At 37.5% G+C, this 16,016-nt stretch overlaps 1 protein-coding gene across 1 annotated transcript in view; it reads left to right on the top strand.

The window, feature by feature from the left end:
• Cntn1 (contactin 1) overlaps positions 1–16,016 on the top strand; it is a 132,489-nt gene that overhangs the window by 25,372 nt on the left and 91,101 nt on the right. Inside the window, exons 6-13 of the mRNA XM_059247464.1 lie at positions 121–327; positions 2,934–3,033; positions 3,187–3,368; positions 6,765–6,889; positions 7,482–7,599; positions 8,829–8,979; positions 11,111–11,238; positions 12,829–13,010. Of these exons, the coding sequence (XP_059103447.1) occupies positions 121–327; positions 2,934–3,033; positions 3,187–3,368; positions 6,765–6,889; positions 7,482–7,599; positions 8,829–8,979; positions 11,111–11,238; positions 12,829–13,010 (1,193 nt within the window). The remainder of the gene's footprint in view (positions 1–120; positions 328–2,933; positions 3,034–3,186; positions 3,369–6,764; positions 6,890–7,481; positions 7,600–8,828; positions 8,980–11,110; positions 11,239–12,828; positions 13,011–16,016) is intronic.

Raw genomic sequence — 16,016 nt, 5'->3', positions numbered from 1 at the left:
TCCAATATTTACTGATAGATATATAACCTCTGACAGACTGTATGCTGGTTTGTAATTAGGAAACAAAATCTTCACTTACAAAGAAGAGCTTACTATTTAGTGGGCAATATTTTCTTCTAGATGATCTTAGCTACCGCTGGCTCCTGAATGAATTTCCTGTATTTATCACAATGGATAAACGAAGATTTGTGTCTCAGACAAATGGCAATCTCTACATTGCCAACGTTGAGTCTTCCGATAGAGGCAACTACTCCTGCTTTGTGTCCAGTCCTTCTATTACAAAAAGTGTGTTCAGCAAATTTATACCTCTCATTCCAATACCTGAACGTAAGTATCTTATTTGTTACTCTGTTTTTGCATAGTTATCTGTTTATAGTACATTTATAATAATGATCTGCTGTTTTCCTGGGGAGGGCAGCATATAGAGTATGCAGGGTGGATGACTTAGTCTCTATCATTTGAAGTTCAATTTCATTCATAAAGTTATCCTAAAATGGCTGAGTTCATATTCATTGCTTCTAGATTAGGAAGTATATTGAGGGTTGATTTATCAGTTCAGGGCCCCCACAGAATTACCATGGAAATATCTGGGATCTGCTTTTTGCTTCATGACCATTTCCACTTGATAGTAAATTTGTAATCACATAATTAGAAAAAGATATTGATGATTTTAAGGAACTATTTACATGGTACAAATAAATATAAATAATTGCCATTTCTGCTTTAAGTAATTAGCATATGTTACTGTAACCTGTGTGCTGGGGTCATACTCCACCTCCATTTTAAACTTTGAAAATTTTTTCCATAAATTTTGAACATGCACACTACTTGAGGTGCGCTTTATCACACCACAGCGTGTGTTTCTCTGATCCCACCTTAACCCTAGCTCTTCTGCTATGTTAGCAGTAGTGAATGCACTCTTCAAAACTGACCTGTTTGCTTCCTCTCTTCCCATAAATGTGTGAAGTGCCACAGTGCCACTGGCATCCATTCCCCTGTCCCTTCTCCTTGTCAGGAAACAGTTACATCATTGATATTCAGCAAACACTGACTTTCTGGCTTCACTGTTTCCAAGGTTCAATGTGCCCTCTGGAAAGGGGCCTGGATTACCTTTCCTACTCTGTTTCACAAGTGCACTTCCCCTCCACCTTCTACACATCTTCTTACCTCCTGTCTCAGTGGTGGACAGATTTCTACAGCCAATCCCTTCAGCTGCTCTGGCTCACATTCCATTTGATTCCGGACTTCCCCAAATCACTTCTTCTCCTGCACTCTCTCAGGATCTGATCTTCTCATTCTGCATGTTCTTTCCTATTCAACGAAGGCTATCTGGAATAATCATAAGAAACTCATATTTATTCAATTGAAGGGCATTTTTCAGACCCCATTCTTTTCGGTATTTGACATTTTTCGTCTGCCTCTCAAGGATTTTCCTCTCCTTTTCTCAAGGCTCACCTCCCTCTTCTGGCGTGTCTTATACAGCATGAATCACCAGATGTTCCTCTTTCTCATGTTTCTCTCTGGTTGTTTCTAGATATTCTCACTAAACTACATGTTTTCAGTCGTGGTCACGTGAATGGATTTTTCACATCTCTAATGTTTTCTTATGTTCAGGCTTTAGTTATATCTTCACCCTGGACTTGTCCCACAGAACTCTCAAGGATGTGAAGTGTTCAGAACATACCCATTGCGTTCTCACAAAGCCCCCTCTTCCTCCTAGTACTCTTCATGCAGATTGGCTGTAACTGCTTGTGCTTTCTAACCAGCAACATTTGCATGCACCAGTTCTTCTCTTCCTCTGATGTTCCGAACAGCTAACTTTGTGGCTTTTAATTAAATCATATGTCAGCCACTTAGAAGTTCTCAGAAAAAAACATGAAATGCAAATTCTGATTCCAGAAGCCTTAAACTGCTATCAAGGTCTCACCTTGAGCCAAAGGTAAGATCTAGACTACTCCTCTTACCAAATCCCACTGGCATTTACTCACTGACAAAATTGGTCTCAAAACATCCAATACCTTGTTCTCAGGCCTTTTGCTTTGTGCATTCAGCTGATCTTTAGGTCATATATTTTAACATTGTTTGACTTCCTCCATATTTTCTCTAATTCTCTGCATCGTCTTAGAGCTTTGTCAAGAACTGGTTCAATTCAGTTTCCATTTTTGCCTAAGATTCCCATAGCCACTATGAAATTCTGAATTCCTTATTTGCTGACCACTCTTTCAGACTAATTATTTTGTTTTGTCTTCTGTATTGTCATGGTATGTTCATTTATTTATTTTATGCAGTATAAAGTACACACTCATGCTTTGGTGGTTAATACTGCATGAAGCCCTTTGGAGCCTGCTTCTACCAGTACATATTTCAGGACTGAACAATAGTGACATGTAATATCTGTAATGTAATATTAGCCCTCGCACAGTAAGAGTGATTATGTTATGGTAATGGCCTCTCTCTGTCATTTCTCTTACTCCATTTCCTTAGTTTCTGAGGATAATTCTTTCTTCCCTTTCTCTTTGCGCAATCCACCTCTTTTTCTCCCTTTCTTCTCTTTCTTCCCTTGCATTCTTCGTATTCCCATTTCTTTCTTCTTTTCCAACATTTTCAAGCACCTAATAAGCACTGATCACAGTATTTTATACGTGTTTGAAGCCCCTAAAAAGAGACCTTGAAATTTTGTAGTTGACTTAGTCTGATCAGTTACAGGTATCAGAATGTGTGATGAAATTCATACTTGCACACATTGTACATAAACAAACAAATCTATATATTGAGACAAATGATGTAGAGAAAAATGTCCATATTGATGCAGTTCTAAACTACAGAATTTCATGATGTTAAAAAAAGGAATATATATATATATATATTTATATATAGTGAATTATATATTATGAGTGTCTTGTTTTCTTTTCTTTCTTTTTTTTTAATATTAGGAACAACAAAGCCATATCCTGCTGATATTGTAGTGCAATTCAAGGACATATATACCATGATGGGCCAAAATGTGACTTTAGAGTGTTTTGCTCTTGGAAAGTAAGTATGCTTGTGCTTTTCATTGACATGCATAGAAACACAGTAGGTGTTATGCCTTTTCAGGAAATAAGTGACATAAGTGCTTAGCTATAAATGCCAGGCCGTCTTCTTTAAACACTGTGGATCTTGAGCTTTTGTGTTTTCGATTTCAAGTCCTGTTCCTGATATCCGATGGCGGAAGGTGCTAGAACCAATGCCTAGTACTGCTGAGATAAGTACTTCAGGGGCTGTCCTCAAGATCTTCAACATCCAGTTAGAAGATGAAGGTATCTATGAATGTGAGGCTGAGAACATTAGAGGAAAGGACAAACACCAGGCAAGAATTTATGTGCAAGGTAGGTATTTTAATTTTCTATGAGTGCTACCAATGTCTTATTCAAAGGCATTTCCATACTTGAAGAACTATCATAGAATGACAGTTTTAAAAGAAGTGATATATATTATATTATTCAGATAAGTGAGATATTTACCTTTTGTCAAACTACATTACAACTCTGAGTTACAGCCAGTATGAACTTATACTTTTGATATCAATAGATTGATAGTTGTTGATAATTTAAAAACAATGTTGCTCATTTAATCTTCTATCATTCTCTTTTCTTCAGTATCTTTATTTATAGAAGAACCTATGCATTATGGCTTAAAGTTTGAGTCAGTGGTTTGCAAGATTTAATATGTCTCAAAATTCCCTGAGGGACTTGATAAGGTATTGGCTGTTGGGCCTTCCTTAGAATTTCTGACTTCTGAAGAATATTGGGAGCTTCAGAATACACATTTCTTAAAAATCCCCAGATGTTCATGTTACTGAAGCTAGAGAACCCCTGGTGTAAGGAATCATCTCTTTTTACTTTAACAAAATTATTTTGGTGCAAGTCCTTGATCCTCACCCACCAGAGTAAGCATATCTAGGAAGACAGAATTTTTTTCGGCAACTCAGAATTTAATTTTTTCATAAAATTTATTAAATTTTGTTTATGTGTATAGGTGTTTTGCCTGCATGTATTTATGTGTATGGCATGTATGCCTGGTGCCTGCAGAGGCCAGAAGAGGGTATGAGATCCCCTGCAACTGTAGTTACTGATGGTGATAAATGCCACGTGCATACTGAGAACTTAATACAAGTCTTCTACAAGAGCAACACATGCTCTTAATCACTGAGTCATGTCTCTAGGCTCAGAACTTCTTGAGAATGAAATCACTATTGTAACTTTCCATAATATGGAGTTAACACTAAGTTTCAGTAAATTCATTCTGATTTTTTGTTTGTCGGTTTGTTCTGTGACAGGGTCTCTCTCTGTGTCCCAGTGGTCCTGTAACTCCCTATCTAGACCACGCTGACCCCAAAACCACAGCAAATCACTTGTCTCTGCCTCCTGCTGTTTTGCTGTGTTTTCAACACTGGTTAATGCTCTGTTTATCTTCTGCTAGTCTCTCCCAAACATAAATTTTGACAGACTCATCTGAAGTCTAAAAAGATTGTCTCCACATCCAGTTGTAGTCTGTATTAATTCACTCCAATGTTTTTCTCGTGAGTACTTTTTTTTTCAAATTTTCTCATGTGCACATCTTCCAAGGGAATTTCACTCAATTATTATTTTTTATTTTTATTAAAAGATTACTTCTTACTGAAACCTTTCTTCTATAATCACCCAGAATATCCGGTTGCTATAGCTGATCATTTCTCAGCTCTATCTGATCAGATATTACAGCATCATCAGCCACACTTATCCACCTCTCCTCTCTGCTTCATTTTCTGTGCTTGGCACCTTGACCCCACACTTCATTTACACGTACCACTCTCATGTCCCCTTCACAGTCCTCCTATCCACACCATTTTCACACTGAGTGATCAGAATCAGTAATTGACCTTCTCTGTATCCTTCTATGGTTTCATCTATGGACACAATTTTAAAAATCCACAGCCTTAGAGATCTAGATATGTCCCCTGAGCTACAGACTTGACTATCCAATGGCTTAACCTCGTTAACATGACACATAGCTAGTGTGTGTGAAATGGCTTCCAATGGAAGGAAAATATCTGTGGGCTGCTTGAATGTCTTGAATGATATCACCATTTTTGCACTGGGTCCATTGATTATAGATAAGGTTTTTTCAATGCATTTAGAAAACTTCAGGTTCTCAGTAGAGTAAAATTCTGAACTGTCAAATACCTAAGGCTTTGAAAGGATTAATGTGACAGCAGGTATTTTTATGAGGTCATTTAAAAAAGCTTCATTTCTCCTTTACTAGAAAGATATCTTAATTTTGTATGTTTAAGCAAACTATCTTCAAAAACTATGTAATGGAACCACATACAGAGTTTGCTGTGGTGATTCTATTATTTATTTTTACCATTGTATTATGTATTGTGACATCTATGTGTCACTCTGGGGGAACAAGGTAGCAAAGATGTCATTAAAGTACTGAAGAGATTCTGTGCAACATAAAACGTGTACTCATCTAGAAAATTCACCAGCATTCAACTTCTGAAAGTTCTTCACAGATGTTACAACAAATGGTTAGTGAAAACAAGAAGCAAATCAGATTGTATACTACAAAGTATTCATAAAGAGACATGTATTTAATCTGTGTGTTGGTTTAATATTGATAGTCTGTGGAGCTCAGAAAATATTTTCTGGTTTCATACATATACATTTGTAATAAGATGTGTATGGTACTTTCTAGAGACAATAGATATAAAACAAAGTTTAATTTTCAATAAAAAGGAAATAAAATGGTCTTCTCCCCTAAGAGTTCTCTCTGTGTTCCTTTTCTTATTTTATACTATTTACTTATATTTGTCTAGGCTGCTTAGATAACTGAAATACTTAACAAGACTGCTTTTTCACGTAGAAACATTCTTTTTCCTTTGAGGAAATTTCTAGCATTCTTTTTTTCATTTTTTTTACAACAACCACATAGATAAAAATAAAAACTGAGAATGAAGTCCATTTCACTCAAGCAAGAGTTTCCCCAATAACAGCTACTGAAGGAGATGCTATATGAAGTGTATTAAAGTGCCCTGTTCATTTTTATAGCTGGAATAAGATGCTACATTGGTCAATACACAAAAGCTCCATTTAGAAGATAATGTGTAATATGGAGAATGTAGAAAGTCCTAAATCTTGATCCAAAAGGTGAAAATACATGTATATTTTATATAATATATCATATATAATATAATACTTATAATTATATATATATATATCATAGCCAGTTGAGGCATAGCTCTTTTAAAAATCCCAATTGTAATTTTGGGATATCTGAAAGATTCAAGTTATAAGGGACAAGTCAATTAACTTAGCATTTATCTTGAATTAGCTTTTAAATTGGTAAATTAAAAACACTATTTAACAGGGCTAGAAAGATGCTTCTGAAGTTAAAAGCACCCCTTGCTCTTTCATAGGACATGAATTCAGTTCTCAGCCCCCATCTCAGGTGGCTCCAACTGCCTATAGCTCCAGCTCCAGGGGACCCAGTGCTGTCTGGCCTTTAGGATGCAGGCACACACATACACATACATAAAAATAAATAATTACTAACTAAACTACATTCATCTTATTCTATGATAGTATATGTTTTTTTTATAATATTGACCTTATAATACAGACCTGTGTAAGCAGACATACGACATCTGATATATTGGCCAGAATAGAGCTAACAAAATGCAAAATTTAGCCTCTTGAGTTTATGATGGGTATTGAGACACTTGTAACGTTCCTCCTTTGCAGCATTTCCTGAATGGGTAGAGCATATCAATGACACCGAGGTGGACATAGGCAGTGACCTCTACTGGCCTTGTGTGGCCACAGGGAAGCCCATCCCGACCATCAGATGGCTGAAAAATGGATATGCAGTAAGTATGTTGAAGTGCCTGGCTGTCCCCGAATCCGTGTTCAGGCAGCCACAGAATGGTGGCTACAGTAAGAGGTCTTGGGCCTTGAAGTAGAAATCTTCCTTGAAAAACAAAAGTAACTTCTCTCGGTTTCAATAGCTTTCTGTAATCGTATCTTTACCTCTCTCTTTTTTTCCTTATTTTTCCTGTGTTCCACTTCCCCCCTTCCTGTTGAACCATGTCCACTCATATTGTCCCCTCTTTGCCACTGTTTCCCTGAACCCCACAGAAACAGAGGTAAGAGAGACGCGCTAAGTCCTACCCTAGCCTTGACAAGTGGCAGCGCTGGGCCCCTTCTCTACCTTCCCACTATAATCTCACAGCTGGTCCAAAGGGGAAAAAGTGGACTCTCAGCTCTGTAAGATGAATAGAACAAGGGCCACTGGGCATGGTAAGTGGGTTAGTCTTCTCCATGCCATGAAAACCCCAGTCTGTGCATCTTAGGAGAGAATGGAAGTGGATGAACACAACGTATGTTCAGCGTTAACCTAAAGGTGGATGGAGAGTTTACATCCATGTTCCTCAAAGCCATGCCTTTTCTCTTACTCTTCAGTATCACAAAGGGGAACTGAGACTGTATGATGTGACTTTTGATAATGCTGGGATGTACCAGTGCATAGCGGAAAACGCATACGGATCCATTTATGCAAACGCCGAGCTCAAGATCCTAGGTCAGTATCCTTTCCAAACATAGCAAACGTATAAAATGCTGAAAGAGTATCCATAGCTCACATTCAATGTCACTTTACTTTTATTAGATGCACGACACACATTGGTTACATGTTTACGGATTGCCAGTTATTAAAATTCACACTAAAGGAACAATGAAATAGACTAAATATTTGCTGTAAAAAGCGACTTCCTCAGAGCAGCTGCTGTAGTAGCAACACTCAGAATTTGTTACGTGTGCATAATCCAGTCCCAGCATCAAGCTACCTACCAAGCAGACATTTTAATAAGATGCTCAGATGATTTTGATAGGCAGTTATAGTTTAAGAATCACTAAACTAAATGATAAGGAGTCAAATGCACACCAGCCTGAAAAGTGTCCCCAGAAGTGACGGGCTGCAGATGGCTGGAACACATTGTGTCTAATAGCCACGGTGATTGAGCAGTGAACTAGACAGGAACTTGAAAGGCATAGAGCATACCTTCACTGGGGTTACCAGCTATAAGACTCCGTGTCTTGACTTCACAATTACTATTCTGAGCTACAGCTTGAAGATGAACTTGGGCTATGTCATGTGCTCCTTAACCAATTGTTTGGGTCCACTATTCTCCTGGCTGTCTGTACGTAGGTTCTGAAGAACTGGATTTGTTCCTCAAAGAGTGTATGCATTCTGTTGGTGCATAGTGAATAGACAGTTAAGTGGGATTCCATTATTTATTGAAAAGAGTTTTCCTATTCAAATATTAATTCTACCTGTCAACTACCTGTGACACCATAAAAAAAATTGTACCAATTTAGTAGATTGCAATTCTCCCATTAGTATCTTGAGGTATACTGAGTGGAAGGACTGTGAGCATATGTGAAAATTTATATTAATATAACATTTGTACACAGAGTTCTCTCCATCTTTTTCACTAAGTTTCCCTTGTGAACATTAAAACAGAATGATTGAATTCAAGATGCCTTTTAGGTGAACAGGTACATAACATATGATTTAAACTAAAATCTGTAGTGATTGATAAAATTATCAGCAATTGTCCATTTGAACTGAGCAGATGTTATTAAATTACTGAATAAAAAGTTATATATGAAATGCCCATCAACTATAACTGATCATATTTACCTCAGTCCTTCCTTTAGATTACTGATCTCTAAAAGGAGCTGCAATATAGAAGTAATATTTGGGTTTGCTAGCAAAAAGAGAATGATAATCCTTTGTTTACCTTGTAGCTTTAGCTCCAACTTTTGAAATGAATCCCATGAAGAAAAAGATCTTGGCTGCTAAAGGAGGAAGAGTTATCATTGAATGCAAACCCAAGGCTGCACCCAAACCCAAGTTTTCATGGAGCAAAGGGACGGAGTGGCTTGTCAACAGCAGCAGGTCAGGTCAGACTGGGACTGAGCTGACGTTCACTGGCTCCTGAGCTCTTACGATGTCTCTGGGCTTAGTGTCTTTAAGAATTTAAAGTCAGCCTCATGGCTTCCTCATGGAGTCTACAAGCTCAGTTTATGATTGCTACTTTAACTCATTAGCAGCTCAGTGTCAACAATCACTTTGGAATAAAGTGTTCATGTGCAAGAATTTTTGAATGTTGTAAATAATTATATATATATATGTAAATGTTTGTATTTGTAGATAATAAATACAAATATGAATTGCTTGAAATTTAAGTCTAAACAACATTCATTAAGAATAAATATAGTATTATCTGGATGAATATAGCTATAAAAAGTAGTGCAACAAAACAGTGACTCTTGTGCCTGCAGCGTGTCTGTTCCATTTTCCCACTCTGTGAAGAAGTATATGAAGGAATAAGTAGATCATGTATGCAAGGCAGAAGCAGTCATTTGTCGTGACCAAGAGTCATGTGGTACCCAAGATTGAGTGAGTGTACTACAATTTGTAGGGCTGGCAGGGCAGGGGGTCTTTAGCTCCAGCATACACAAACCTGACCAATGCCTTGCATGTGATGCTACTGTGGCTATAGCACCATTAGATGATAGGAGCTTTAGGATTCCATAATAGTCTCATAGGACTTATATGCAATCATATCACTGAGTAAAATGCACTGACTGAAATGTCATTGTATGATATAGAACTCTTTGAACATGATAAAAATCAATTTAAAGTACATATATTTTATATATAGTATATGCATATAACACATACTATGTCATATATGGTTATATAGAAATACATATATATGTAAACTAATGTTAGTATGTATGGGTTTGGGGAAAATGTTATAGGTTTTTCACTGTTACTTGACTGTGATTTTTATTTCTGTGCTTGCAAAATAATTAAATGGGGGATGTGTAGAAGTTTGACAAGGACTTGAAGTTAGAGGACACATCAATATCATGTATTGTGGGAACATGTACAAAGAGCCAGATGCCAAGATAGGATAAGCCGTCTAAGAGTGACATTTATTAGAAGCAATGTCTGGGAGAGAAAATAGAGACAGAGCTGGGTGGGAGTTGGAGAGACATTGGATGAGGTGCAGGCTGATTTCAGACATGGAGAGTGTGAAGGAAGAGGCAAGATGATTTGATTGAACAGATTTGGATTCTGCACAGTTCTAAGAGAGACTGAGGGGGCCTACGAAAGTGCTTTGGCCAAAAGTGCCTCTAAGAGGAGTCTCATGTCTACAAGAATCGACCTCATTGAAAAGTCCACAGATTCCTGGTGGAGACAGCATCAGGCTGAAGTCTGTGGCCTTCATAAAGCACAGTGACCAGGTTTTTTGTGCAGGGCATGGGACAGTGGTTCATCACATTTCTTCATATTTGGCGAAAGAGGCCTGGTTTTGAGTCCTCTTTAGTAACAAAGAAAGACTTGTTGTTGCATTATCTCAATGCTTCATTGGTTATTTTAAAACAGATTCTGAAATAAGCTGTAAGTTAGAGCTGCCTAATGAAGGAGAAGGAAGGGAATCTTATTTCACATTGGAGTAGGATTTCAACATTGATTAGTAAGATAGAGATATTGTGATTTTTTTGTCAGACTGTCCTTAAAAAGAACAAATAGTTTTGTTGCTTTTAAAAACTATAGAAGATAAAGTTTAGAAAATGATTTAGTTAAAGAAAGTAGAAGAGGTAACAGTATTTAATATTTAAGTATAAGACAATGTAAAATACAAGACACATAGCCAAGCATTGGGCCACGTTTGGGGAATCCTGCTGAAGAAAGGGAGGAAAGATTGTACCAGCCAGGGGGGTCAAGAACATCACAAGAAACCCCATAGAAACAGCTAACCTGGCCTCATAGGTGTACACATGAATCTGCCTTAGGACCTTAGCAGTTAGGTAAGGAAATGATGTACTTAGCTTCCCAGCACTCTACCAATGCCCAGAGAGGACACTTGAGACAAATGCTAGACTGCTTAGGCTTGAAATAATGTCTTACCAAGAAACTGGTATAAAATGTAATATTAGCATTTATAATGCACAGTCCAATAATAATGCATGTTATTAAATGACTTCTGTGAATTGTGTATTTTTTAATTTTATAGAATACTTATATGGGAAGATGGTAGCTTGGAAATCAATAATATTACAAGGAATGATGGAGGAGTATACACATGCTTTGCAGAAAATAATAGGGGGAAAGCTAATAGCACTGGGACTCTGGTGATCACAAGTAAGGAATCATTTGTTATTTGATTTTTACAATTTTTATGCTTAAGTTATATAGGATTACATATATGTCATTCAAAACTAAGCTTCTAATACATTCAATGTATTGATGAATTTCCATTTTGGAAGCCTTCTTGGCAAGTTTCTTCCTCTGCAGCATTGTTACTGGAAGTGGATATGAAAACATCATATTCCTTTGCAGAGAAGATCAGAATGTATTGGATTTTATTCCTTCTTTAATCTTTTTATTGAGGTTTTTTCTTTTACAATTTCACACATGTACAATGTGCATTCTGATTGATATAACCGCATCTCTAATACCCCTCCCCCATTACCCTCTTCCTCTCTAAAAGTCCCCTCCTTAGTCTGACAACATTGTTACTGCTGTTTAGTGGTGGTGGTTGGGTTTGTTACTGTGTTAAGACCCACCGAGTCTGACCTGTGTCATCTGTGTGAACACGGTTTTGCACCTTTACCTGTTGGAACATGGCAGGCATCTCATCTAGACAAGAATGGCCCGTCCTCCAGAACCCATCAGTAGCCAATAATTACACAGGCAGAGAGTGAGCCCCATAAGCTCAGGCTTGTGTAGCCTCACTGAAGACCAACACAGCTGCTATGAAGTCATGACTACATTGGCTCTGCCATGGCCAGAAGACAGCATGTATATAACAGGTGCTAGGGAACTGATAAATACTCAAGTGGCCTGATTACTCTCCCCAACCCCTTCTGAGGGGTGTACATAGTCAAAAAGCTCAGAATAGCCAATTATTTGCAAGAGGTACAGCTGAACTATCAAAGATGGAGGTCACTTATCCCAGAAGACAGTCACTTACAACAGGGCTTTTTATACTGTCCCAAAGACTTTGCGTTTTTTTTTGTTCATGGGTCTTTTAAAACTTATTATTTTATTTGACTGAGTGATCCAATTCCTCTTCCTTGTCTTCGAGCCCTGATAGTCTCTCTTCTGTTAGACATACTTTATTAGTGAGGCTTTCCACTGAACTTTTTAATAGACATACTGTAGTTTTCATTTTAAGTTTTATTTTTGTTTGGGGTTTCTTCAGTATTTATATCTCTTTTCAATTGTATTTCCTCATATCCTGACTTGTTCTCCTTGTTTTATTCAAATGTTTGTGTTTTATTGACTTACACTTTAAGATTTAATTGTGGCCCCTTTGAGCTCCTAAACATATCCATAATTGTTCTTTTGAATTGATTGTCTTGTCGTCTATGTTGCTGTCACTGGGGATCATTAATGTGAGTTTAATAATTTTTGGAGGAGGCTTGTCATGTTGGATTTTGTGTTACTTGGATTTGTGGGGGGGGGGTTGGAAATCTGTAGTTAGATTGTTGGTTGTATCTTTTGGTATAAATACTCTGGCCCACTTTTGTTAAATGGGCTTTGGGATCCGAAGTTGTTACCACCCTTAAACTGCATTGTCAAGCTTTGGAAGAGCTGAGTAGTCCTGACATTCAGTCTTAGGTCCACGCAGAGCTTATTCATGATGGGATAGCAGAGGTTTTCAGATAATATGATGTCTCCTGATGTCTTTAAATGTGACCTACTCTTTTTTTGTTTAAAAACATACAGATCCCACACGAATCATTTTGGCCCCCATTAACGCTGATATCACTGTTGGAGAAAATGCTACAATGCAGTGTGCTGCGTCCTTTGACCCGTCCTTGGATCTCACGTTTGTTTGGTCCTTCAATGGCTACGTGTTAGATTTTAACAAAGAAAACACAAATATCCACTACCAGAGGAATTATATGGTATGTGTTTTATATTTCACCCTACTAACATCCTAATGATTCTCATGTGTCGGCACTAAAACTTTAGTTATAAGCCAGAGAAATAGCCTAGCAGGTAAGTAGGACACCAAGACTCAGGAACCTAAGTTTAGTCCTTGGAACCCACATAGCAGAAGGAGGGGACCAACTCCCAAAAGTTGTTCTGTGGTGAAAATGTGCATTGGCTTACACACACTCACAGGTGCATACACACATAATTAATTAAAATTCAGAAATATAATAATATTGTATGAGATGTTAATTTTTAATGAGGTGACATTTATGTGAAATGCTTTTCAGTTTTCTTAGATTAATCATGGTACTCTGAAACATTTGTAAAGGACTAGTATTAAAGAGTTTGGTAGGGATACTGTCAAGTATGTATTGATCTCTAGGTTTATTTTCCCTTTCTATTGTATGATTCTTGTATTGATGTGAACTTTATTCTATTAAATTTGTGCCAGGGGACCCATCAATTTCACTTTAATATGAATGAAAGAGAACGATGAACTCAATCCAGGTTTTAATGATTATTTTAAAGTTATTTATTTTGTTCTGTGGAGGTGATAAATCAAATGAAATGTGTGTGTTTCAAGACTTGAAGGAGTCTGTGTGGTTTGAAAAAGCTTACATGGTTAATCCTAAGAACTGGAAACTATACATTCTTGAGACCCTGTAATTTAACATAGCAACTGGAGAGTAGAGAGATTGCCGGGAAGTACCGCAGGGAATTGACTTCTACTCGAACATCACTGGGAGTATTGACAAGCTGCTGAGGCCCGTCGAGGGATAAAGTGGCCCCACTCATTGCTTCCATGTCCTCTCTGGAAAGGTTACCCCTTAGGAACTTGTGTATCTGTTTGGCACATGCCCTTAATTACGAAAATGTGTTGAGGATGGGAATTACATTGGTAGAAGGGGGTCCAGAAAGAGGGCATGGAACACAGAGAGTAAGGTAGTGGGGGACATAAGCAAAGTACAATGATATTTATGTATGGAACGATGGTGAAACCCACACTTAACATTTAAAATGATAGAAAGAAAAGCAACAACAACAAATAAAAATACGCTGATCCAGGAAGTATGCCTTGAACCTCAGCACTTGGGAAGCTAAGTCAAGAGAATCTTAGATTCTCAAGGCTGGAGGACAGCCTAGGCTAGACAGTTCCTATCTCAAGAAACAAAACAAAGGCAAACAAAAATGGGGAAAAGAAAGAAAACACTAACTTCAAAATCAGCTGTTAATGTAGCTTGAATCAACTCAGTGGGATATTTCAGAATTTTTACATCCCATGAAATCTGGATTAATATTTATAAATTATAATAACATTATGCTTCAGATTGACTGGTTGCCTGCTCTTCACTTGTCTAGGGCTCCTTCTTGAAGTTGAGTAAGACTTTCTTTAACAATACAGGGACAATTCTAGAAAGATGCACAGCCACAACCCTCTCAGTATTTAGGTATAGACCCCTGCACGGTCACTGTAAAGTCCAGGTATTTGCAATTTACTGGGACTAGCCACCATAACCATAAACCAATAGCAAACTTGCAAATTTGGTTTCTGAGCCAAAACTACACTTAAAATGAACATAATTGACAGAGAAAAACAGATTTTATGTTTTAATCTTCTAAGTAAAACTTTTATGATGCTCTTAATATAGCCTTGCCTATCATGAGTGAAATTGCCACCATAGTCTTTATCAATTTAATAATTCTTCTTTACATTATTTGATATTTTTTGAAAGACAGGTCCCAAAGTTTTTATTGATTTTCAGGAAATTAATAAATCTTAAAGAGGGAAAGTTTTGAGTTCATTTAATCATTTGGTGTAATAACTTGAATAATTTCTGAACTACCATCTGGAAAAATGACAAGCAGAACTTGGGAAGTAATAGCTTTAGAGCTTATAGCTTCAGGGAAGTCTGTATAAATAGATTTGGGGGGCATAAATTACCCTAATTAAGGTGAAACTTCACATTTGGAGCCTAGGTGCATTCTTTAAAATGATAGTTGCCCCATGTTATTTGACATTAATACCCACTATAAAAAATTGGGCGGGGGGAGGAAAGAATGAGAAAAAATAGAAGAGGGAGAAAAAAAGAGCCTGAGGATTTCAAAAAGGAAGGGAAAGAGAAATGGTTGTTATGCTAAAGGGAAAAAATGAGAGCATGGATGGGGAGTGAGTTGTTGAGACTGTATCTACTGTCTCTGTAAATGACAGCCGCAGAGGGTCAGTACATGGCTGACCCTGGGCTGGTCCACAGAGTGTTTGTGGGCTGTGGGCCCCACGCTGGGATTCCTCAACTCAAGGGATTACCATCCGCTAACAGACAAGCCAAAACTGTATTTTCTGATGAAATATGAGACACAACTGAATCACATTAGCAAATGTTCATTATTAGCACTTCAAAGAAAGGTTAATGAGTTGAATTCTTTTAAAAAATGAAATCTCAGGATAAGAATGGCTATTATAATTAAATGTTTTAATTTATTTTACAACCCGATAACTGTTGCAAAGTAAGTGATCAGAGCAATTCTCTTTTGAACCTCCAGAAGTCCAGCAAAGGTTTCTTAGTGTCTTCCCTTTTCAATAGTCAGGGGCAAACGTCACTACTAAATGATATTTAAGTGACAGCATCAGGAATGTGTTTAAGCTATCTCCCAGAGACTGTCCTCATTTCTAGGCCGCCTTCTGGGTTTGTTGGAACAACGTCCACCTGAAGCTTAGAGAGTGAAAACACAGTGGCAGTGGGGACATCAGTGGGGAGGGAAGGGCACAGGTGGCCGTGATTATCTGTTGCTCAAACTTGCACAGGCAAAAAATGTCTCTTTGGCTATCTCTTAAATAACATTTGATGTTCTTCTTAATTTCGGGCAACATTTTAGTAGAGGGATAGCATGGATTGGCATAAAATCATCTGCCACACCTATGCTATCCACTAAGGTAAATGAAACACTGAAAAGCAAAGATGTATACAAATTTAAAA

Source organism: Peromyscus eremicus, chromosome 20 (genome assembly GCF_949786415.1).
Source record: "Peromyscus eremicus chromosome 20, PerEre_H2_v1, whole genome shotgun sequence".
NCBI lineage: Eukaryota > Metazoa > Chordata > Mammalia > Rodentia > Cricetidae > Peromyscus > Peromyscus eremicus.
Note: the sequence above shows the minus strand (reverse complement) of the source record. Positions and strands in the feature narration are given on the sequence as shown.